This window comes from Carassius gibelio, chromosome B13 (assembly GCF_023724105.1).
Source record: "Carassius gibelio isolate Cgi1373 ecotype wild population from Czech Republic chromosome B13, carGib1.2-hapl.c, whole genome shotgun sequence".
Taxonomy (NCBI): Eukaryota; Metazoa; Chordata; class Actinopteri; order Cypriniformes; family Cyprinidae; genus Carassius; species Carassius gibelio.
The window spans coordinates 8,257,297-8,282,240 of NC_068408.1; the positions used below are offsets into that span (position 1 = coordinate 8,257,297).

At 40.5% G+C, this 24,944-nt stretch overlaps 1 protein-coding gene across 1 annotated transcript in view; it reads left to right on the plus strand.

The window, feature by feature from the left end:
* Positions 1–24,944, plus strand: part of syne2b (spectrin repeat containing, nuclear envelope 2b) — a 90,924-nt gene that overhangs the window by 10,851 nt on the left and 55,129 nt on the right. Inside the window, exons 6-56 of the mRNA XM_052571686.1 lie at positions 335–427; positions 584–780; positions 869–1,068; positions 1,185–1,285; positions 1,789–1,872; positions 3,119–3,232; positions 3,484–3,621; positions 3,798–3,962; positions 4,062–4,174; positions 4,311–4,479; positions 4,625–4,721; positions 4,910–5,109; positions 5,269–5,433; positions 5,642–5,779; positions 5,962–6,063; positions 6,246–6,422; positions 6,510–6,668; positions 6,922–9,480; positions 9,638–9,772; positions 10,479–10,672; positions 10,772–10,865; positions 10,946–11,056; positions 11,137–11,219; positions 11,297–11,420; positions 11,529–11,674; positions 11,931–12,081; positions 12,365–12,960; positions 13,240–13,407; positions 13,712–13,862; positions 14,433–14,591; positions 14,680–14,847; positions 14,972–15,073; positions 15,182–15,385; positions 15,452–15,659; positions 15,756–15,868; positions 16,107–16,312; positions 16,387–16,494; positions 16,652–16,931; positions 17,070–17,399; positions 17,532–17,861; positions 18,205–18,534; positions 18,635–18,979; positions 19,064–19,242; positions 19,552–19,867; positions 19,978–20,142; positions 20,241–20,588; positions 20,691–20,827; positions 20,999–21,137; positions 21,272–21,445; positions 21,529–21,603; positions 21,712–24,919. Coding sequence (XP_052427646.1) covers positions 335–427; positions 584–780; positions 869–1,068; positions 1,185–1,285; positions 1,789–1,872; positions 3,119–3,232; positions 3,484–3,621; positions 3,798–3,962; positions 4,062–4,174; positions 4,311–4,479; positions 4,625–4,721; positions 4,910–5,109; positions 5,269–5,433; positions 5,642–5,779; positions 5,962–6,063; positions 6,246–6,422; positions 6,510–6,668; positions 6,922–9,480; positions 9,638–9,772; positions 10,479–10,672; positions 10,772–10,865; positions 10,946–11,056; positions 11,137–11,219; positions 11,297–11,420; positions 11,529–11,674; positions 11,931–12,081; positions 12,365–12,960; positions 13,240–13,407; positions 13,712–13,862; positions 14,433–14,591; positions 14,680–14,847; positions 14,972–15,073; positions 15,182–15,385; positions 15,452–15,659; positions 15,756–15,868; positions 16,107–16,312; positions 16,387–16,494; positions 16,652–16,931; positions 17,070–17,399; positions 17,532–17,861; positions 18,205–18,534; positions 18,635–18,979; positions 19,064–19,242; positions 19,552–19,867; positions 19,978–20,142; positions 20,241–20,588; positions 20,691–20,827; positions 20,999–21,137; positions 21,272–21,445; positions 21,529–21,603; positions 21,712–24,919 — 14,548 coding nt within the window. The remainder of the gene's footprint in view (positions 1–334; positions 428–583; positions 781–868; positions 1,069–1,184; positions 1,286–1,788; positions 1,873–3,118; positions 3,233–3,483; positions 3,622–3,797; positions 3,963–4,061; positions 4,175–4,310; positions 4,480–4,624; positions 4,722–4,909; positions 5,110–5,268; positions 5,434–5,641; positions 5,780–5,961; positions 6,064–6,245; positions 6,423–6,509; positions 6,669–6,921; positions 9,481–9,637; positions 9,773–10,478; positions 10,673–10,771; positions 10,866–10,945; positions 11,057–11,136; positions 11,220–11,296; positions 11,421–11,528; positions 11,675–11,930; positions 12,082–12,364; positions 12,961–13,239; positions 13,408–13,711; positions 13,863–14,432; positions 14,592–14,679; positions 14,848–14,971; positions 15,074–15,181; positions 15,386–15,451; positions 15,660–15,755; positions 15,869–16,106; positions 16,313–16,386; positions 16,495–16,651; positions 16,932–17,069; positions 17,400–17,531; positions 17,862–18,204; positions 18,535–18,634; positions 18,980–19,063; positions 19,243–19,551; positions 19,868–19,977; positions 20,143–20,240; positions 20,589–20,690; positions 20,828–20,998; positions 21,138–21,271; positions 21,446–21,528; positions 21,604–21,711; positions 24,920–24,944) is intronic.

A 24,944-nucleotide genomic window follows, 5' to 3' on the forward strand; every position in this document is an offset into this window, starting at 1 on the left:
CAGGAGAAAGTTTTCAAATGTAATATTGTGCAAAAAAAACAAAAATTTTTAGTTTGTTTGTTCAGGGATTTCTGTTCCCAGTGTACATGCTTTTTTTTTTTAAGAGTTTCTATAAATGTTGGAATTTTGGGGTTACCATTATAGTGAAGAGTGGAGCTTAGGATGAGCACAGTCTAATGAAAATGAAAATTATTCTGTGTTGCTTTAAAAAAAACAAAAAAAAAACATCATGCATTTCACACTACTCTGTGAAGAAAATCATTAGTTTTAGCTCACTACTGCATAAAGGTGAAATATCAACATCTGTTACTTTATCAACAACTTTGTCCTGCAGATCAAACTGGTCAACATCAATGTCTCGGACATCATGGATGGGAAGCCTTCCATCATTCTGGGTCTCGTCTGGACAATCATCATGCACATTCATGTAAGTTTACTGTCACAGTCTAACAAAAGATTTGGATTATGTTAACCATCAGATTTAATAAAGTGTACCAATATAAAATGTATTACAAATATACTAAACTGAGGAGAACGATTGTCAATTTTGTGATTTTTCTGATGGGTCTTTTACATTGTTCAGATCGAAGAGTTGGCCAGCACACTGAACTTTAGTTCTCGTCAGTCGTCTCTGGAGTCACTGGCGAGTTTAGACACGCGTTCGACCAGCAGCAGTGCCCGCAGCAGTCCGGTGCCACCCCGTGGTTCTCCCCTGCACACCCGTTTCCGCGTATCTGCCAAGAAAGCCCTGCTGCTGTGGGTCAGAGAGCAGTGTCAAAAGTGAGGAAAAACCTGCTGGAAGGGATTTTGGGGAACAGTGAGATTCTGTTCTATGAAATGAATGACCTTTTTCTGTCTTTTTTCACAGGGCTGGTTGTACTCTGAATGTGAAGGACTTTAAAGTGAGCTGGAGAAGTGGTGTAGTGTTTTTGGCGATACTTCATGCTCTGAGACCGAATATAGTGGACCTAACCAGAGCCCGAACAAGAACCAACAGACAGAACCTGGAGGAAGCCTTCCACACTGCTGAAAGAGAACTTCACATCCCCAGACTACTAGATCCAGCTGGTATGTGTGTGTTTATGCTGTGTGGTTTTGTTGTATAGTATACAACAAGCAGTGATAATTTTAGGCTTTTGTTTTCTATGACATACTCATAGAAGAATGGTGTATTTGTATTTCAGATGTTGATGTTAGGGATCCTGATGAAAAGTCTATTATTACATATGTTGCTCAGTTCCTGCAGTACTCTAAAGATGCTTCTGTTTCTGATGAGGAAATGCAGGTTAGCCCCCCTCACACACACACACACACACACACACACTCACACACAAAAAAGTGGACTATACCCTAAAGTCTTTTACAGATGACCTTGCCATTTATTTAGCTTGATAAAAATTATATTTTGCCCATCTAAACCATTTTTAGTAGTGAGTACTAGACTCTCAAGTATGGAAGTAAGAAATAGTTCAGTTATTCACTCTCATGTTGCAGCTATTCCTTCAAGATGTTTTACTAGGTTTTTTTTTTAATTATTATTGCATTTTGAATCATAATCACAATTTTTGTCATCACAATTTGAAATGTTCCACAAATCACACATCCGTGAAATTTATTGTATATGTGGGGACCTTTTTATATTTATCATAGTATATCAAAACGCACACAGGACGGTATTCCTCTATCATTTCACACTGTAAATCGAAATGCTCAAGTGACTCTTTATGCTCTCACATCTCTTTTTTCCCCTACTTCTTTCTGTTCTCTTCCCTCTCGATGGTGGTTTAGTATCTCACTCCTCCTCAGCGCCTCTCTCCTGTCAATCTGCCATCAGACTTTACTCCTTCTATAGCTGCATCACCTTTAAGACAGGTACTTCTATCTGCCTCTCTCTTTTTCTCTCTCTCTCTCTCTCTTTCTTTCTTAGGTTTAGCTTCTGGATTCATTAGTTAAATGTTTTTCTCTTTTAGTTTTGTAAAGGTGTGTTAGTTGTTTTGTTAATAGGATTATTCACAAATGGCAATGAAAGGTTAATTCAGACTTGTTGGGCCTGTTGTTCAACCCTTAACGTGTCTGAGTACAGTAAGTGCAAAAGCTGTCACTCACATGGTACCTTTTACACCTTTGTACCATATTTACCTCTAACGATTTATTAGTGATACCCAAAAGGTAAATTTTGGAAAGGTACTGCTCCAGTGGCAGCTTGCGTACCTTTTCTTCTGAAAGTGTACTGACACATAACATGTTTTTAGGCTTCTCTTTTAATCATAAAGATTTTGGGTTTAAATGTATAGGAATATATAAGGAAAGTGTATATCTTAAGTTGATGTTATCTGAGATTCTTAATGATTTTAAACTTTTTGACTGAATTTTGCAATGATCCACTTTTGTAATTGTTTCACCTGAACTGTTCTCTGATCAGGCTCATCTGTTAATGCCCTGTCCAATCAAATCAGGCCCTCCCAAATCACCTGAGACAGCTCAAGCAGCTGCCCCTGGGGTAAAATAATAACCCTGTCCCCTTTAATGATGCTCCCTGTGCTGCTCAGTAACTACTAGTGTCTTGCATGTATAAACATGCTGATATCTGTAAACTCAATTATGTGGATAACCCCAGAAATTACAGAGCTAATCCATTAAAACCAGATGTTATAGAGATAATCTGTGGAATTAAAGAGATGATTTATTTAATAAAGTAGCTCTTGTGTTTAAAGATTCTAATACACTGAACCTGAGCTTTCGTGGGACTTCGCAGAAGTATTTTAATTACAGACATGCTGAGTAAATTGGTTTGTGTTAAAAACTTGCTTCCTCCAGAGGACTACAGTACTAAACTCTGACTACTTTACTGTTTAGTCTGTAATGCAAATAGTATTTAACTTGCTGAGTTGTTTAATGCATATCCTTTACCTAAGACTTGAATAACTGAAAATATTTTTGTTTTGTTTTTGTTTCAAGATTTTAATAACACCATAAACAAATGAATGGATTAAAAAATAATAATAAAAAAAATCAAAGGCTGTGTTTGAAATTGCACACTCTTTGAGTCTGAATAAGCAATTACTTCACAAATCAGCACAATAGTCGTGTTGTCATTTTCATGTTCCTGTCTGTCCAGACCTCAGCCAATCAGAAGGCTCAGGAGGTCACATGCTGGTTGGATCAGGCCTATCAGGAGCTTATAGAGGGGTGGGACTCCACTGAAGGAGAGAGCTATGCTGAGAGATACCAAGTAAGACTTGAATTCTTATACAGTACATTGATATAGTCTTATTTTAATGAACACAGTCCATAATGCAGAATGAAACAAGATCCACAAGTAATTCTCGGAAATGCATTATTGAATTTGAGCAAATAAATATTCTTTTATTTAATCATAATTTAAACTATTGTCTGTGTTGAGATACTGAGTAATAATATCCTGGCAATAAACTGAACACATTTGCAAATTTCTGCACTAATGTTTATTTACTTGTGTTAAAGGTCTTCCACACCTTCATTGTGTCCTTTAACGAGCAGCGGCGGCCTGTAATGCCATTACTAACAGCGATGAAGAGGACTCCTCATCTTAGTGCAGAGCAGAAAGCTCTTAGACGAGCCTGGGATGCTCTTGCTGAGAAGGTCACTGCATCACAGAAACTTTCTCTGTTGTTACTTGTTTGAGATTTTATGGGTTTTGAGTATTTGACTGCGTGCTGAGATTCTCAATAGAAAAATAGAAACATATCATGTCTGAATGCATGTCATCTAAATAGAAAGCTATAGAAATTCTAATGCTAATTTATGTCTATGTGTAGCTACGTGAGTATAAAACAGAGCTGGACCTGAGCCTTCCATCCCCACTGGAGACTGTAGGCCGCTGGTTATTGCGTATTGAAGAGGTTTTATCTGCTGAAGAAGGCGAGCCAATAGATCATGCCCGAGCTGCGGAGGAGGCTCGGGAGAAACTTGAGCTACTAAAGGTTTAGCTGACTTCTTTCCTTTTATTATGGCTATAGAGCTGTTCAGCCATGAAAATGTAGTAAGTAATGTCATATTTCTGCCTGTGTGTATATCTGCAGGTGTGTTTGGAGGAGATGCCTTATCATATCAAGAGGTTTAATATGTTTCAAAACACAAATGAGTTTGGAGAGGCTCTGGTGCCAGCGGACAAGATGGAAGAGATGAAGAGAAGGTGAGTTTGATTGCTTAATCAGACACGAGTCATATTGCAAATGAAACGGCATCGATTTTATTTGCAGTATTGCTGTTCTTGTTTCATGAAATGCGGTAAACTATTTAATATTTTTGTGTATGCATCCATTTTCCAGGTTCACCAGTGTCCGTGTAACAGCTAAATATCATGGTATTAAGCTGGAGTACCGTGAGCGCAGACACACAGTGTTAGACCTGCTGAATCAACTCAACATTAAACTGCGATCTTGGAAAAGAGCCTACATTTCGCAGGAGGCTGTTCGTGTGCTAATGCAGGACTGGAACGTGAGTGAGAATTTTAGTGAAGTCAAATAAAGTGAAAGAATTTTAAAAATATATTTGCTGCCGGGCATTGCTTGGCAATTAACATTAAACATTAAACTCTGAAATTATGTATGCTTTATACATTAATCACAATAAATGTTTTTAGGAGACTGTGAACAAACAGGAACTGACTTCTTTGCTGGATGGAGCCCTCCATAGACTCAAACTAATCGCCAACAAATACACCAGCAAGGCTGCCTTGGGTAATACAAAGAAACTTTTTATGCATGTTCCTAAAAGACCATCAAATTATTTTTTTAAAAGTATAAAATGGCAATAAATAAACTGTAGATGTAAAACTGTTAAAAATATACAACCTATGCACTTTTTTTTATGAAAAACGTTGTTATTGAACAATCAGTAATTATTGATATTCTGATGTCTGCTTCAGCTGGAGACTCGACTCAGGTGAATCGTCAGGTGGCTGATCTGGAAGCAGATGTGATAGCGACTCTGGAGGGTGTACGGATGGTGAGGGGAACTATGGGACGCGTGTTGGCAGCTTGGGACTCTTACAGTGATATCTACAGCTCAATGCGAGCTTGGCTGGAGCAGGGTCCACATGCCCAGCGACATGGACAGAGTACAGAGGTGAACAAACACATGCACGGAGAAAACTTTGAATTTACTTTGTTGCTCTGAATCCAATTACTGGGTTGGCAAAACTCACATATTTTTAATATGTGTTTATTTTTTATTTTTTTATATTTTTTTCTGAATGAAAACATGCCTTTCCCATTGATTTCCTAGGTGACATTATCAGTTATGTCAGAGTGGAGTTCGCGCCAAGCTCACCTGAATGAGGTGGCCAACTACTTGACAGAGGTCACAGACCCACATACAAGCCGTGCTATTTCAGACGAGCTCTGCAAGATAAATCTGCTCTGGGCTGACTTTGCCAAAACAGCCCAGTTTGTAAGCTACCCATCATGTTCAAATTTGAATACACCATGTGCAATCTTGATCATGAAATAAAGTATTTAAAAAATGAGCTTATCTTGAATAGGAACAATATATTGTTTTGTCTGATTGCACTGGACAGAGATTCTAGTTAATAATTTGCTTCTAGAAATATAAAATAGAGTGCCTTTTGAAGTATTTTGAAGCAAGTTCTATATTTCAGTCTTTAACAGAGGAGCCCAGTGCTGGCCCATCCAGTCCTCAGACAGTTCAGTCTCTGATAAGGGAGGCCACTCAGTTACTTAAAGAACCTGTGGAGGTCGTTTCTGGATCACTACGTACTTACACGAAGAGACTACAGGTATGCAGTGTGTGCACATGCTTACACTCACACTCCCTCATACATAAAAACACACAATATATACTTTGTATTCTATGTTTTTTTATTAGTATATATTTGTGATTTTGTTGCTTTGTCTTTTTGTTTTCTAAATTAAGGAATAGAGTAAGTAGGATTTAGCCTAAATTTTTTATTTCTCACAGCTTATGATGAAGAAAATAAAGGATGTGGATCTAGAAGCCCTCTTGCCTTCTCTAGACTGCTCTCCAGATACCCTGAGCAAACTTCAGCAAGCCATTCCTGAAGTAAGCAACCACATTGCTCTGGTTGGCCCTTTAGATCTTCTTGTGCATTGTGTTAATTTTCCTGCCTTTATGTGTGCAATAAAATGATATTAGCAGAATATAAATTTTTTTAAATGATAATCTGACACAAATAATTATCTTTACTGATGTCTATGCATTTCTGTGTGTGTGTGTGTATCTAGGTCCTACAGACACTCTGTGAGGCTGAGCAGGTGTGTGATGAGCTGCGCGTCAGTGTGAGTGGGCTGGACGGGCGTCTAGCTGAACTTTTACACTGGGAGATGGAAGCCAGAGAGCTCCATCAGCTACTTAAGGAGGAAACACACAGGCAGAAGAGAGGACAAGATCCCAGAGCACGGGTGAGTATCTACAAGCACCACAAAATATTCATACATCTCCTTCCTGAAGTGATTTGGTATAAAGGACTCTTCTCTCTTTTCCTGTAGCTGTTGATATCTAGGGGTTTACAGTTAGAGGGTCAGGTGGTTATGGAGGAACAGGATCTGCAGGTGATGGTCATGACTAATCAAAAGACTTCACCACTGCAGTACCTCATTGCATCCACCATGCAGGACAGAGTACGCACTGCTGTTGAAAAGTCACAGGTCTGTCCACTGCTTTTAGATTAACAAAACCTTAAAGTGATTGAATCTATATGACTGCATCTATAAATTCACTTTAAATTAATGAATTTAAAAAAGCTTATCTATGAAACTGAACCAGCTCTTTTGGTAATTATCAGTTATGCCATATATGATGTTTTCTGCTATTTTACTGCAATGCTTAGGAATGAGTAACCTTGTTTCAGAATTTTATGCAAATGCATTATGATTTTAAAATTCTGCTGAATCTCAACAGGAAGCCGTAGGGATGCTTAGCTCTTTGGGGTCTTGCAGAGACCGAAGCCCAGTTAGAGACCAGCCCCCTTCCAAGATCTTTGTCCAATATCAGGAGACAGAGGAAGAGTCCCAAAAACCCTCCTTCCAACCTGTGTCTCCACCAGGAGCCCCTGGCCAACCAGAACCTCAGCCTGCAGTCAGGGCCAAAGTCCCAAAACAATCTCAAATACTCTCAGTGGAATCTTCTAAAGCAGTAGACCTCAAGACCCAGCAATGTAGTCAGCCTGTGCCAATGATTATTGTGCAAGAGTATGAAGAGGAGAAAAGTAGTCCACAATCACAAATGCATCCCTCTGTGCATGTGAAAGACTCTCAGTCCATTGAAGTTAAGTCAGAGAAAGTTGTCCAGGCTCAAACAAAAATCGACAAAGAGCATCATGTAGAAAGCCAGGAATCTTTACCACAGTCTGTGACACAACAAAAGACAGTAAAAGGTTCAGTAGCTGTCCAACCCTCACAGAACCTGCAACAAGCAGAGTCACAAGTACATAATAAACAACAATTAGCAACACAGCCACATGTGCACATTCATCAACAAGAGACAACTCAGTTTGCAAAGCAGCAGAGGGTTCAACCACAAGGATCAATCCAGCCACAGCCTCAGGGCCAACTAGAAACACAAACACAGCAAGCTCCAAAGCAGCAGAGGAAAGTAAAGAAGTCCCAGGCACATATGCAGAACAGACCTTGGCTTCAACAGAGGAGTCAACCGGAAAATGTTACCGAAAAAGCTAAGCCACAGTTGGGCCCACTATCTCAGTCGGAGCCTGAGGACAAATGTCAAATAAGTTCTCAATCACCACCACCGCGTATAGTAGCCGTTAGCTCACCTGAGACCCAGGGACATGCTCGAGGCACAGCACAATCAAAAAGCATTGTTAAGAGTGTTGAGAAACACCTGAAGCCAGCTCAGTCTGTTGCACAAGAGAAACCTCTTGTAGGGACACAAAACCTACCTCAAACTGTGCCAGCAGTTTCAGCACAACCAGTGACTAAAACACAACCACAACAGCCAGTGACTGTTCTGATTCATCAACAAGTATTTCCCCAACCTCAGCCCTCTTTATCAACTCAAGCTCAAACAACTACACAACAAACACTAGCACCCATTAAGCACCAAAAGCAACCTCAAACACAGATAGGGACACCACAGCAACCTCAAGTGATGATCCAGAAACAGGCACAATCTCAATCCATGACTCCCATGCAACCACAGGTTATGGCCCAATGGCAGCCACAACAGACTACTGCTCAGCCTCATCCTGCAGGGCCACAACCACAAAGATTTCCAGTGGCCCAAACAATGCCCCGAATGCCAGTCCAACAGTACCCAACATCTCCCATTCAACCAGAAATAACAATGCAGAGACAACAGTCTCAGTCCCAGCAACCCATAATGCACAATCCGACTCTAATTACCCCTCAATCCAAAGGTGCATCCCCCATACAACCCAGAATCATCTCTATGCCTCAACCCCAGATGCCCGTTCAATCTCAAACCCAAACTCAGGTCAAAGCACCGGGAAGTGTACCGCTTGGGATTCAACCTCATGGGCAACCCCAGTGGAGTCAGCCAGGAGATGTCACCCAAACGTACCCCAGAGTGCAAGGAACAGTTTCTGTTGCTGCCCAAATGCAGCCACTGGCCCATTTCCAAACTCATCCCCAACCCCCAAGTATCCCTCCAACTCAGCCTCAGCAGTGGTCATCAATAAAACCAGGAATAGTGAGCCATACATACCCCACTGTCCAAGCTCCAGATCAGGTAGTTCAACCTCAGCTTCAAATGGCAGTTTACCCTAAAATCCAGCTGCAGTCGCAGCCTCAGCAGTGGCCCTCTGCTAGACCTGAATTACCTTGGGGTCAATCACAGATAAGACCTCAAGGTCCAGCTCAGCATATAGTTCCCTCTCAGCAATGGAGACCTATCAGTCCAGAAAGGGTCAGTCCAGTATACCCAAGAGCTGAAACCCAAGGGCCCAAGGGACCACATCATCAGACCCAATATCAAGCTCTTCCAAGGCCAGCAAGCCCTCAACGTCAGTGGAGTCCAGTCCGACCCGAACATCCGTTTCAAGTTTCTTCCCAGACTATGTTCCATGGTGCTCCCCAGCCAGTAGCTCCATGGAATCAACCACCTTCTCAAACTCTCATAAGACCTCAGAGTCTACAACAGCCTAAGCAAAGTCAGCAAAAGTGGAGTTCATCCAGGACAGAGGCCCCATCTGCAACCCTCATCCAAAGTCAAGTTGCCCAGGCAGAGCTTCAGTCCCAAGATCTGACAAACCTGCAGTTACCAGTACAGGAACCACCCCAACAGCAGTCAGCTCCTCGGGTTAAGCAACCAGCACTTGCCCAAGCTCCCCCTCAAGCCTACACTGAAGCTTATATAAAGGCACAAGCCCTAGTTAGGGATAGATTTGAAGAAGCCAAGCACTGTCTTCAAGAACACATTATGGAAGCTATCAGTGTATTTAAGGACAAGAGAATAATGGACGAACAGGCATCAGTTAAGGAGGTTTGTCCATTTTAGACACAAGTTAGTTTGCTTGTTCCATTGACTGTTTGCCACAGAGCCCGATATAATTAAACTATATTCTTGTGTTTGTATGTTTTATAAGAGATTGTGATTAATTTTCCCAAGTGTCTGTGTGGGGTATTTGTTTCTTTTTTAGGAGACACTTCGAACTCTTGACCCTGAACTTCTTGAAGAGTTCTTGAGGGCTGCGGAAGGGATGGAAGCTTTCTGCACCCCATCTGAACTTAGAGACATGGAGTTTTTCACACAATCTGTTAGAACACAGTGGAAGGTATCAGTGTAGTAATATTAGTGCTTGTTTTTCTATATCTGCAGTGTGACATTAATGTTAACCATTTTTATTTTTGATACTAACTGAAATGCTCTATACTGTATTAAACTGATTGAATGTGGAGTTACAAATATTAACAGGTTGTGTGCTTGCTGTTGTGTTTTTTATTTTATTAATATTTTTAGGATGTTCGAGTGCAAATATCAGAATTTTTGAAGCAACTCAGATTTGAGTTAACCCGCCTGCATTTTAACCGTATGGTTAAGGCATGTGAGATACACTTTAAGAAGGAAAAACTCTACCATAAGCCTGAATCAATATCAGAATCAAAAGAAGAGGTAAAATTACCGCTACCCTAACCACAGAGTCAAAAGGACAAATGGGTGTGGAAATGAATTTCTCTTAGCTATATTTTATTTCATCCTTTGTTCTAAATTAAACATTTGCTTTTGGGGGCAATTAATCCCTTAATTTCTTGTTCTTTTCTTTCCTCTTAACCACATCACTCACTTGGCACAACTTTATTTTTATTTTGCATGTTGCAAATGAAAATTACAAATACTGCAAAATAAATAAATTGCAGTAGCATTAAATAAATTAAATAGTGTTAGTGATAAGAAAATATGAGTAAAAATAAAAAATATATACCGGTATACTGTACATATCTGTAGGTTTAGTTTTTCTCTCACTCTCTCTCTTCCTGCAGGCTTGTTTGTCTGCAGAAGGCAGTCTGGCAGAGGCAGGACAGCAGCTAGAAGCTCTGAAGGAGTTGTGTGATACTCTGAGCCCTGAGGACGCACACAGGCTTGCACAAGCCCAACTTAGAGAATGTGAGAGACGGCTTGCTGCCATCCAGCGGCAGTTCAGTGGAGACACAGATACACCTCCTTCAGACACTAGGTAACAGAAAGTGAAAGAGCCTCTCTCATATCACTTAATTTTGTCTGATAAAACCATTTATAAATGTATAAATGCATTTATTTTCTATATGTCTAATAGTTTACAAACAGAGCAAACAAAAGAGCCACCCAATCAAAAAGCATCAACAGTCCCATCACCACTTGAGAAGCCCAAAGAGGTTATTGTTTCAGAGGTACAAATATATGATCATTTTATAGAACTTAAGTTTTAAAATAAACTTTGTATTCATTTATCTAAAAATCTTTGTTTAAGGCTGTTACACCGGTTAGTTTACAAACCGAGCAAACAAAAGAGCCACCCAATCAAAAAGCATCAACAGTCCCACCACCACTTGAGAAGACCAAAGAGGTTATTGTTTCAGAGGTACAAATATATGATTATTTTATAGAACTTAAGTTTTAAAATAGACTTTGTATTCATTTATCTAAAAATCTTTGTTTTAGGCTGTTACACCGGTTAGCCCCCAGCAACTGAGAACTGTGGAGAAGAGAGAGATAGTGAAACAAACAAGTACAGAAGAGGACAGGTATGGATATAAAAAAGGAATAGCATAGCTACAGTACATGTTTCTGTATAAGATTGTATTGTTCTTGGTCTGTTCAGGTACCGCAGCTCCAGATTTGCCTTACAGGCTCAGCTAAACAGAAATGAGCAATGCATGCTTGGAGATCGTACCTCAGAATCAGTCACTCCCACAGACCTGCAGAAACGACTGAGAGAATTAAAGGTAATGCACAGTGTTTTAAAGTTGGTATATTGTTGTTTCATTTGATATTATTATGCATTTTCAAATGACAATTACTTTAAAGTAAAAAATATTTTTTGTCTGTTTAAGTCTCTGTGGGATGAGACAGAGTCTCTGTGGAAGGAGTATGAAGCGCTGTGTATGCAATGTGTTCAGTACAATGAACGAGCTGTTGAGCAGGACCGTGTGGAGCTCACTGTCAGGTGGAGAGAGCAGAGGTCACAGTTACAGGGCAGGTATGACCATGTCAGACATGACATTACACTGACTTTCAGAGCAGTATAAGCTTTAATGTATGTTTAAAACTACCAAGCTGAAATTAATATTCATATAAAATCACATACTACTACGTCTACTTTTGTTAATTTTTACGCTGTGCCACCCGAAAAAATCATATGATCTGCTCAAATCATGAGAAAATATCCTGAAGCCAGACTGTAAGTGTGTGTATGTCTTGTGTTTTTTGTTAAATAAGTCTATGCATTCTGTCAGGGTGGATTCACTGGGAGCGGCACTTGAGCTTATGGACTCTATTAAGCTGAAGATCTCTGAGATTTCTAAAAGGCTGGAAAATTTCATCAAAGAACCCAAAGACATTAAGGGATATACACTAGCTAACCCTGGCATTTTGAGAGATGTGAAGGTGAGAGATATTTTTATTTATTAATTAAACTTATTTCTTACTGAGTTGTTTCATGGCTAACATTAGTAATGGAGACACAAATTTTGATAAAAACATAATATAAAATAACATAATATATTATAATATAGTATAATACATGAGAGTAGAATGTTTGATCTGTTGCAATTCATGCAAATTTTACTGCATTTATAGTGGTAATTTCACTGTGTGTAATTTAGCTCTATACAGTACCTCCATCCCATTTTTTAAAATCTAAATATTAACCTCTCCCTCTTATTTTCAGGACTTAGATGAAAGTATCCAGACAGAGATGGATCGTCTGTCTCGATTCGACTCTGAGCCCAGTCATCTAGACTTGCGTGACCGATCACCTCTGACCCAGGTGGTTCTGAACCACAGATCCAGCCTGGACCAGCTCAGGCAACAAGTGCGCAAGAGTGACGCCGCTGCCCGTGCCCTTGACCGCTTCCTTATGTCCCTGCGCACTGTGGAACTCGATGTCTCTTCTGTGCAAAGCGCCCCCAGCAATGATGCTGCTGTACTGCAGGACAGCAGGTCCAAGCTGGCACTAATCAGAAAAGGAGTCAGCAGTCTCAAGGATAAGGCTCCACAGCTGGACCAGCTTTTGGGTGGAGCACAGCTCAAAGTGACCCAGGACGGGAGCCCTGTTTCCTGTCTGGACATGGTGGGGGTACTGGTTCACAGGGTGGAAGAGGCAGACGATCAACTGATGATTCGACAGAATGAGCTCCAGAAGGAACAGCAGAACCAAAGCCTCGGCTTAAGGAGGAAGACTATCCAGGCTGAGTTAAGGAAGGTGTTGGCGGCAGCAGAAAAACAGGGTCTAAAGGACCCCACTATGCCAGCTGTGCAACATCGGTAATGATATTTCTTCCTTATAAAGATCTTATGATATAGATTCTTTGGACTTAAAATTGTCATAATTTGGGCTTAATTTTAATTTTACTTAATTGAGAATGTGATAGAATTCATTTATAGAATATCCAAGATATTTATTTTTTTCCTATTTTTCAAGTTTTTTCAATTTTTCAAGTTGACTTACAATAACTGCCAATGTCAAGTTCCAAAGAAATGGTAGGTTATGTCTATGTGTTCGCCTTCACTCTTTTAACACTGTTTGCATCTATGTATGTTTAGGATGCGAGCACTGTCCGATGTAGAATTGCAACTGAACTCTCTTCGCCCTGAATACCAAAACATCAAGAAGGCTCTGTCTGAAGTCTCTCCACAGAAAGAGCACCCTCATCCAGCAAACGAAGAACTTGATTTCCTTTGGGAAGAGACTGAAAGAGCCGTATCTGACAGGTGGTTTCTAGACCTAAGTTTAGATTTACATTGATTTAATTCACCTATTTTTCTTTCGTAAAGGGTTTGTTTTCCCAAAATGAAAAATATGTCCTCATTTACTCAACCTTAATGTTGTTCCAAACCTGTATTGATTTCTTTTTTCTGCCGAATGCAAAGATGTTTTGAAGAATGTGTGTAGCTAAATAGTTGCTGGACAGTCAGTGGGGACCAGAAACTGTTTGGTTATCCACATTCAGGAGGAAATTCAAGTGTGATTGACAGAAACCTAGAGTGTTGCTCTGTGTATTTGTGTGTTTGACAGACAAGAGCAGTGCACTGTTCTTATGGAACTCCTGAAGAAATTTCAGAACTGTCGCAGTTACCTAGGCAACACTCTCCAGAGGGCGGAGCAAACAATCAATGAGCAGGCTTCATACATGGGCAAAGACAACTTACAGCGACTCCTTGCAAAAGTATGTCAATTTCAGACTTATCACAATAAATACTAATGTTATAATTGCCTATTGTAATTTACCATCGGGTTTTTTTCACAGTAAGGTAATTTTATACTGGATGTGAACCACCAGGGGTCAGTCATTACTCAGATATTACCTTTCAGACGCAGATGCACAGTAGAGCTCAGTGTCTTCTTTGAAATTCATCCTGTAATTTAATTTCATGTCTCAAAGAGTCTTCTCTTTCCTGTTTTGTTCTGAAAAATCAGTGCCAGTGTTCTATTAATCTTAATTCATTTTAATTTTTAAAATTAATTTTAATATTTGGGCAGATCCTCCATGGAGTGCAGTACATTTATTTGCAGAGTTATGATGAATAAAACTTGTTGTAATCGATCATCATTTTGTAGTCTACATTAAACTACCCATAGTAGTAATAAATCATGTTAAAAGGCAGAATTAAAAAGTCTAGTTATGTCTTCCTAGAAAGTGTAGCTTAGATATTTAACAATGAGGCTACCTATTTTTTTTTCTATTTTATTTCATAATGTTTCTATTTCTAATCATGTTTCTGTCTGTTTATTGTAGGTGGTTGGCATAAAGGAGGAACTTAATTGCCTCGGACCCAAGATGGAGGAGTTCAGATCTGTGTGCAGACAGTTGCAGTCCCAGCTCAAGAAAATTCCTGATTGCTCAGAAACTCCATTTGAGACAGAGGCAGATGCTTTGGTGGACTCGTGGCTGGATGTGAGGATATGGAAAACATCTATTCACATGGATCTCATTTTGTTCAGTTATTTTAGAGTCTTGGTTAATCTGTGTGTCTGTCTGGCAGGTGTCAGAGAAGACAGACGGTTACATGGACAGCCTGCGCGTGGGTCTGGAGTTGTGGGAGAAACAGCTGGTTCTGGGTGGAGAAGTGGACAGCTGGACTTCTACTAAACTCATTATCTTCTCAGAGTCTCACCCTTTCAGCAGTGAATCGGAGGTTGACAGCATGAAGGTGTGTCTTCAAAAAAAAACACACGTCTGCCTCAAAATGATCCACAGTGTTCACAGGCATGGACTTACTGTAAAGGCACAGAACTGTAATTTTAATTCCACTGGGTCTTTTGTGTGTTTATTAGAATGAGATTCAGTGCCAGGAGGACAACCTTGAACACTTCCACAGGAAGTTACTGGAGATCCAGGAACTGCTGCAGAGCAAAGAATCTCCTCTTGAGTTACAGGTAAATGTGGAGCTTATATTTCTTCCATTTATTAACTTTTTGGACTTTCCTAATTGCTAGTTTTCCTAACTTTACTGTATACACACACACACACACTGTCTGTCTTAGGTAATGGAAACCAACCTGAGGAAGAAAATGGAGCAGGTGAAGGAACTCTTCTCTGACTGCACTGAAGTCTTCCAGGAGCTCCTCACAGTTAAAGCTCATATGATAGAAAAGATTGACACTTACCAATCATCTGTGAAGAATATACGCTCCTCATTAGACATGATCAGTTCAGAGGATCGCGCAGAACTGGATGCGCATTTACAGGTATGATTAGCAGACATGTGCAACACACTGTTTTAATATATAACCAATTTTATTTTCGGTTTGTAGGACTTGTGTGAGCAGCTTTTGGAACAGGAGGAGCAGGCTGATACTCTGCTGAAGGAAATCAATCTCATGTCCAGCATTACTGGACCGCAGGCCTTGGAGGAGCTGACCAATCATAGTAAGCATCTCAAAGACAGCATTGCGGAAACACGGGAGCTGATTCGCCACAAGAAGGATCAAGGGGAGAAAAGCTTTCTTCAGACTATTAAAGGTCTGAGAAACTGTATTGTGTCATTGCTAAAATTAAACAAATGGAAAAAGGGAAAATGTAAAAGTTTTGACCATTTGTCCCATTGGCTCCCTGCAGAAGAATTTCAGTCATTTGAGGAATGGTTGCAAGATGAGCAGCTCTCTGTGAATGAGTGCTTTGAGAACCCTGAGAGTAAGCAGGATATAGAAACGTCCACGCAGAGACTGACAGTGAGTAACAGTGAGGTCCCAGCCCTATGATTATGGTTTCCATTGTGGCTGAGGACATTTTGAAAATACTTTTTAGATAAATAAAAAAACTTGCTGTATAATACACTGATTACAGTGACAGCAATCCAATGGCAAGAGTCACCAGGTGATAGCAGCCTTAGTCAAAAGCATAATTATAGAATTAAAGGAAGGGTTTAAATTGAGGTCATCGGTAAGGAGCCGTTTGTGCTTTCTTCAGAGTTTCCTGGCCTCTAAGGAAGGAGAACAGCGTCTGGCTCAGTTGAAGGAGAGGTTTGAGCAAGGGGGACAGGCAAAGCTCCCAGCGGAGGCTCAAGCTTTGCTCTCCACATGGCATCAGGAACAGGAAGGAGAACTGGCCACGCTCAGGGCTCACTGCCAAGGACGCCATAAACAGCTAGATGATATCCTCCACAACCTCAACAGGTACATGGAAGAAGTTCTCATCATGGCTATTAGTTGTTACTCTTGTTTCGATTCATTCATGACTTTGTCTTTAGTTTGCATGAGGAACATAACCATTTGAAGGACTGGCTGCAGCAGAGAGAGCAAGTGCCAGAACAGAGAGAAAAACTGAGGCAAATCCAAGAGGATTTTCTTAAAGAAAGGTACCACTCACTATTCAGTATAAATAAACACAGTGCCAGACTTCATTATTGACTAAATTGCAGATAAGCCGTATCGCACCTGATTAATTGATTAATTGTGCAGTCTTTTATTACATATCAAACCTACATAACTCCTACTTTCACCCTTAATCCACAGCGGTCGTGTGGAGGCATTCAATAACCTGTTATCTGCTGTAAGGATGCGTGGCTTGAGGGGAGACCCTCTCCTTAGAGACAGCGAGACCCTGATAGACAGATACCACAGCCTGGGGATTCTATTGGAGAATCAGGCACAAGTCCTCAAGACCCTTGATGATCAAATTGAAACATTCCAAACCAATGCAGAACAGATCAGAGCCTGGATCAGAAATTTAAAGCAAGGACTTGAGTACCTGGGGACAGACACGCCAATGCAGGACAAACATGTAAATGCTCAGGTGGGCCCACTAACACTCATTGTTTGGATTCATTAGCTGGATTTTAGGGGGGCAACTGGTTAACCATCTTAAGCTGAATAGAATGAAGAATGTCATCAGTGTATTTATAATAAAAGTAATTTCATTCTGTGTTTTAAGGCTGTTCTTAATCTAAGTCCTGAGAGTGATGCTAAACTCGTGGCTCTGAAAGAAGAGGGTGATGCTTTATGTGCTCATGAGATTTTGGAGGACACCGGAAGACAGGAGCTCAGTCACACCCTCGGAAACATTGAAGATGAGTGGAAAAGAGTTCTGGATATGGCTCAGCAGCTAAAACATCAAGCAGAACTCCAAGACACTCTCTGTAGAGAACTAGAGGATCTACAGGCCCAGGAAGAGAGCATCCAGTCCTGGGTGAGAGAACAACTGCAAACGCTTCGCTCTTTGGGGAAGGACCTTCAGCCACATGAGAAACTTAATAAAGTCCAGGTAAAGACAGAGGGACATTTTTTTATCTAAATGTTTTCATGGCTCTTGCATGATTCTAACCCAATTACAACTGAATAAAGGTCGCTAGTCATGCACATATTGTGTTGGGAGTAATGTCTGTATATGCTCTAGGCTGTTTTAGACCTTGGTGATGAAGCCAATTCCAGATTGGCCAGTTTACAGAGACAAGGACAACATTTATGCTCTTATAAAGAGCTTGAGAATGAGAGGAGGAGCCAGGTTGAACAAGCCCGGAGAGCAGTAGAGGAGGAGTGGAGGAAAGTGCTACAACTTGCCCAGGAGCTCAAGAACCAGGTCAAGCATGAGGAATCTCTTTACAGAGAGTTACAAACTTTCTGTGATCAGGGAGAGGACACTCGCTCCTGGATTAGGCATCTGAGAGAGACCCTGGATTCTCTTCTTGTGACATCTTCCTTTCAAGAGAGGCTTAATGGAGCTGAGGTAATAGAAAGCAAAATGTAACTCTTAATGTTTATACATGAGAGTCTTGGGAAGGGACAGTGAGTAAGCCTAATTTATGATAAACTATAATACTGATCACAGGTTCACTGTAAAGGCATACAGTCAGATACATCAGACAGCTAAAAATTTTAGCCAACGCATCTTAAACAGTCAAAATATGATTTTTGCATTTGAAGTGAAGGGACAGGTCTTATTCCTTAGTTAAGAAAAAAGGCCATACTTTTTGTAAAAAAGATTTGATGGGTTGCACGATTGCATGAAGAAATAAAACATGACAGAAATTATGTTTTGGATGAATGTCTTGGTTTTGTTTTGTTTTTAGGCACTACTAGCTCATAGATCTGAGTGGGACGATAAACTTTCTAACTTAAAGACAAAGGGAGAGAATCTATGTTCTTGTGACGATCTAGATGAGGACAAACGTCAGACAATTCAACACACATTACAAGATGTACAGCAAGAGTGGATGGGAGTTTTGATGCAGACTCAGGAACTGAAGAACCAAACAGAACTTGAGCGGTCTCTTTCTGAGGATCTTCAGGATCTTCAAGAACAGGAGGAGAGCACACACTCTTGGCTTACAGAGCAGTATATGAAGATCAAATTGCTTGGGGAAGAGACTCAGTTACAAGAGAGAATGAATGGAGCCCAGGTAAGAGAAAAAAAGTGATATTCAACCCTTCACCAGATATTTTTTAAACACTTAAAGAAAACAGTCTGACTTACTCGCTGACGAGGTTTGCTTATTCTAGGTCATCCTGAACTCAGAATCAGAGGGGGATTACAAGCTAACCAACCTGAGGAGGAAAGCAGAGGGTTTGTGCTCTCGAGAAGGCCTGGAAGAAAAAAGAAAAAAGGAAATCCAGCTGAACCTGAGATCAATTGAACAAGAATGGAAGAAGGTCCTGGCAAGTGCTCAAGAGTTAAAGAACCAGGCTGAGCTCCAGGATTCTCTTGCAAGGGAGCTTCAGAATGTCTGTACCCAAGAGGAGAGCACCTGGACCTGGGTGAAGAATCAGAAAGATTGCCTGGACTCACTAGGGAAAAGTACTCATGGTACACAGGAGCAGACTGAAGAGAGACTAAGCAAAACACAAGTAAGTAGTAAAATATGGAGAAACAGGAGAGGAAATTAAATGTCCATAGTAAAACACTTATTTAAAGAAATCTCTTTCTTTCAGGCTATTCTAAGTATGCAGTCTGAGGGCAACTCTAAGATTGCAGCCCTGAAACAGACAGTAGACCATCTTTGTAACCATGAAGATCTTGATGAAGATGCAAGACATTCTCTCATTAAGAAAATACAAAATATAGAAGAGGAGTGGAAGACAACACTGCAGCAAGCACAGGAGCTGCATAGGTCTGATATGACAATTTTGTATGTAAAAATAATTGGCAAACAGCACGTCTAGATGATTCAAATTAATTTCAAATGATCATCTTTATAAATATTTTCGGAGTAATTTTAATTGAATGGACATTTTTTATTTATTTATTTATTTATTTATTTATTTTAAAGGATACAGTTCAGGATACAGAGCACATTACATTACATTGCATTAAATTGCATTGCATTGCATTGCATTACATTACATTACATTACATTACATTACATTATATTATATTATATTATATTATATTATATTATATTATATTCCTGATTCTGCAGTCTGCTGAAAAGTGTAGTGGAACGTCTGGTGTCCTGTCAGTGTCAGAAGGAACAGCTTCAGTCTCATCTGGATCAGGTGAAACGGCAGACTGCTGCACTGCCGCGGCACTTCCCCTGGCCTGGTTTAGGGGATCGAAGGCACACATTGGAGCAAGCCAAGAGTCTGCTAGACCGTACCAGAGCACTGACCCCATCTCTGTCTGCTGTCCGAGCGCTCGGGAGGGAGATGAGCCAGCTGACCCATGATTCCAGCTGGATTGATCCATCCTGGGCCACCACAGAGGAGTGCATACCTGAGTTAATCAAAGATCTTACGGTAAGGCTTTATAGGTGTGCTGTTCTAAATATTTCTGAGTAATCGTGACTAATAGATAATAGAAACGTGTTTTACGTGTATGACATTATTTTTTATGTGTGCTTCTGTAGGAGTTTTGTGTAAATCTCGAAGAGGAAATCCGGAAAGAGCGAGTCTGTGCTCAGTTAGTTGAGCAGCACACTGTAGCGCAGGATTGGCTGAGAGAGCAAGTCAAAGGTTTCGGTGCTCTGCCCACTGAACGTCATGGGTTACAAAGCTCTGTTAACACTCTTAAGGTCTATTTAAATTCTTTGTTTTGTACAAAATATATTAATCCATTTTTCAGTTTGTGGGCAATACAATTATATATATATATTTTATTATAATTTTGTAGGCTCTTCTTCAGACCATAGACAGGGAGAAGAAAGAAATGAAAGAACTGGATACTGTTAAAGATTCCTTGATGGATCTTTGCACTCCAGGAGGTTGTGATGCCCTGACCTTAGAGGTCAGCCATCTTCATGACCTCTGTGTGTCCTCGGAGAAAGAGATGAGGGAACGGTTATCTGTGTGTGAGGCCAGATTGAGTGACATCGACCTCAGGATTGCTGGGAGGGCACAGATTCTCAGGGAGCAAGCAGAGAGTCTCCTAGATGAGCTGCATGCTCAGGACCACTCTTTAGGATTCCTGGTGGATAGCCAGAATATCAGCCAGCTACAGGAGAACTGGCATAGCTTCAAGGTATTGTGGGAAAATATTAATTCATCTATGTTCAGTTTGTTTGTTTTGAAACTTTAGAGAAAGCCAATAAATTTAAACCTGACTGATTTTATATTCTCACAGACATGTGAGAGAGAGCTTGAGTCTTTAGAGGGCAAAGTTTATGACCTTGGCCAGGCCCTCCAAATGGTCCCACCAGATGAGGGACCCCCCAGTCATGTCATTTCTATAGTGGACACAGTTACACAACAATATTGCAGGTCCGTACATTCATGTTGCCTTTCCAATTAATTCAATTATCATGCATTTTTTAATTGTTAAATTCATAGCATGTTAGCCCAAAATCGTATAATGCTGTATTATATTACAGTGTAATATTTATTTATCATAAGTGCATTATGGAGAATCATCATTATATATTTTTTTCTCAGTCTGCGGTCGAAACTGTTGGAAAAGCAGAATGACTGCGCAGACAGCACTGTGCAGTGTGTGAGACAGGCCTTACAAAACATACAGTCATGGAACCAGACACATGCAAATCCTCCCTGCAGCTCAGCCACATCCATGCAGGTGTGTTTGCATCTTAATTTGCATAAAGTATGTGAGTGAGTATACAACAAAACATAGCACCTGCACCATACTGGTCCATTTGAACGAGTAAGGTTGCTGTTACCTTTTAAACATGCAACATTTTTACTCCTTAGGCTGCAATTGAGGAAGGTGTGAGACTGTGTAAAAGCCTGCAGGTAGCGCTGTCCCATAAAGAACTGCTGAGGGAATGTCTGGGCCCTGACTTGGCTGGCAAACTTGAAAGAGACGGAACAAAAGCACTAAACGAAGCAGACATTCACATGAATGACCTTAAACAGGAGCTTAAAGTGAGTATGACTCTGCGGTTTGATGCTTTACATGAGATGTCAAAAGGTGGTTAAAGTGGTTAAAAGGTGAGTCTGTGTTTCAGAATGTGGAGGAGAACATAAAGCAGGAAGCTCAAAAGTTGCCACTGGAAGCTCAAAGCATTCAGCTGGATTCACAGGTACAATTTCACAAACATACATATTGACATACAAACATATTTCTAGGCTTTTGTTGTATCTGGCCATTATGTGCAGTACTATGTATATATGATAAATACCATTTGTAGGTTTCTGGTGCGACACCATCAACAAAGGAGTCAGAACAGTCAGAATTTGTTTCTTCTTCATCGTTTATCATGGAGCACTGTGAAATGATAGATGACAGTGAGCAGGCTAAGGTACAGCCATCTGAAAACCTTGACAGCGATATCCCTCTATGTGTAATCTCAGATACTACAAATGAAACAGAAATTCATACTGCAAGAAAATCACTACAAACATTAGAGACTGAAACTGAACAGACCGATTTCCAAACAACTGTACTATTAACCACAGAGATGCTACCTCAACCAGCATCAGGAGTGTGTGAATCAGCTCTTCCTATAAGCAGACATGGTGCAAATGAAACTGTGGAAACTTTGGAAACAAAGTCTGATAATGATGAGATAGCAGATGAAAAGATGTCCATTTCCTCATCTGCAGCCGTCCACAGCTTGGAAACCACAGTACAAGACACAGACTTGGAATTACAAAGCACTGAGAATCTTAGCACAGAAGGACAAGTAAGCCATTTGTCTGATGTAGTTGTGAGTTCAGAATCTTTTGCTGATAGAGTGGAGGGTGAGAAAATTAAAGCAGTGACTGCAGAACCAGATAAAGAGGAAGAGGTCTCATATATTTCACTTTCTCAAGAGGAACCTCGTGGAGAAGGTGAAGCACAAACCAAAAAGGTTACTGCACTCATTTTAGATTTGGATACAGTGCACATAGATAATGTAGACACATACTCCCACACACCCACAAATGGTGCTACAGTGAAAGTAGCCTTTGCTAGTGCTCTATTAAATGAGACGACAGTGGGCAAACAAGATCATGAAACACTCGCCCCTCCAGAAGCTGACATTTCTGAAGTAGCCTTAGAATCAATTAGCATCCCATCTTCTCTTAACGAGCCAAGTATGGTGAATGTTTCAGAAATTAGTTCAGCAGTAGAACCAGAACAGTCACAGCTCATTGATATAGACACTAATGGACAAAAGCAAACAACAGCAGCTCCACCTTCTGAAACACAAGGTACTGAAGATGCTGCTTCCAGACGTATTGGAACATTTTCTTGGGACAATGGACAAAATGCCGCAATCGCTGACAGAGAGAGCAACTGGCCTACAAATAATGGCCCTCATGAAATCCAACGCCGATTTATTATTCTAGACTTCCCTGAGGGGGAGGAAATGCAGAGACATCATGCTAATGAAGCTTCTCTTTTCAGGGAACCCACTGAAACACAGATTCAGGGATTAGAATGTTCAGTGTCAGAAAGAATGGAGACAGAATGTGATGCTAAAACAGAATCAGAGGTCATAGCTAGTTCAATCAGACCTTTAGAAGCATCTGAGAAATCTGAACTGGTTGAAGCAAGCCTTAAACTACCAACAAGGCAAGTTGGAGAAGTCATGCATTTCATTGTAGAAGAAGAGACAAAGAAGATGCCATCAGGTGATAAAATGCAATTCATAGAACTTGATCCTAAATGTAAATCTCCAATCAAGCAACAAATTGAGGTAGAAACTGAGGTCCAACAAACAAACAAAGTGCATGTCTCAACAACAGCAGAGGAGAAACCTGAAGGTGAAGAAGCCATTGACGTCATTTTGGGAGAAGAGACAAAGACCCAATCAGGGGGTGAAGCACAATCTGAAGAAATTGAACCTGGACTGACACCTCCAATCAAGCTCCTGGTTGACTGGGACACTGAGGTACAACCTAAAATAGTTAATGTCTCATTAACACCGGAGGAGAAACCTGAAGTTGTAGAAGCCACTGATGTGATTGTAGAAGTAGAGATGAACAAGACCCCACCAGGTGAAAAAGCACAATTCATGGAATCTGAACCTAAATTGACACCACCTGTAAGGGGAAATGACAATAAAACTGATGTCCATCCAAACAAAATAAATGTCTCATCACAAAAAGAGAACACTGAAGGTGAAGAATCTGTGGATGTCAATATAGAAGAGGAGACAAAGACAACATCATCAGATAATAAAGCACAATTAGCTGAACCTGAACTGACACCATCAATCAAACAAAAGACTGACCAAAAAACTGAGGTCCAGTCAGAAAAGGTGGATGTAATACCAGACGAGAAAACTGAATGTGAAGATGCCTTGCCTGCCATTGATGAATGGAATGACTGGGACACTGAGGTACATTCTGAAAAAATTAATGTTTCACTGACACCAGTGGAAAATCATGAAGTTGCAGACACTGCAGATGTCATTGTAGAAGAAGAGACAAACATAGAAGCTGTACCTAAACTGACACTACCAGTCAGGCAAAGAAACAAAAATAAGTTTGATGTCCAATCAAACAAGGTGAATATCTCAACAACATCAGAGAAGACACCTGAAGGTACAGAGGTTATTACTCTCACTGTGGAAAATGAGATGAAGATGACACCATCAGATGATAAAGCACAATCCCTAGAAGAGGAAACTTTACTGACACTACCAGTAAGGCAACAAAATGAGGGTGAAACTGATGTCCAATCAAACCAGGTAAAACTGTCAACAACATCAGAGGAAAAACATGGGGATACCATGCATATCTCTGAGGAGGAAAGGACAAAAAGGACTTTGGTTGGTGAAATGCAGTTCATAGAAGCTGAGCCTAAACCAATGCCACCAGTCAGAAGACAAAATGAGGGTGAAACTGATGTCCAATTAGATAAGGTCGATGTTATACCAACACCTCCCACCAGACAACTTAAAGGTGAAAGGTTATCATTAGATATTGAATCACACATAGAGGGAGAAGTTCCTCTCACCCCACCAAGCAGAAGACGTAGAGAAAAAATAGGAATTGAGAGTTTTTCGCTCGATCTGGAGACCGATCCCAAACCACCAGTGAGGCAACCTAAAGAAAAAGAAGGTAGTAAACTGTCACTCAATCTGGAGACCGAACCCACACCACCAGTGAGACGACGTAAAGAAAAAGAAGGCAGTAAACTATCACTCTATCTGGAGACCGAACCAACACCACCAGTGAGACGACGTAAAGAAAAAGAAGGTAGTAAACTGTCACTCAATCTAGAGACCGAACCCGCACCACCAGTGAGACGACATAAAGAAAAAGAAGGTAGTAAACTGTCACTCAATCTAGAGACCGAATCCACACCACCAGTGAGACGAAATAAAGAAAAAGAAGGTAGTGAACTATCACCCAATCTGGAGACCGAGCCCACACCACCAGCGAGAAGACGTAAAGAAAAAGAAGGTAGTGAACTATCACTCAATCTGGA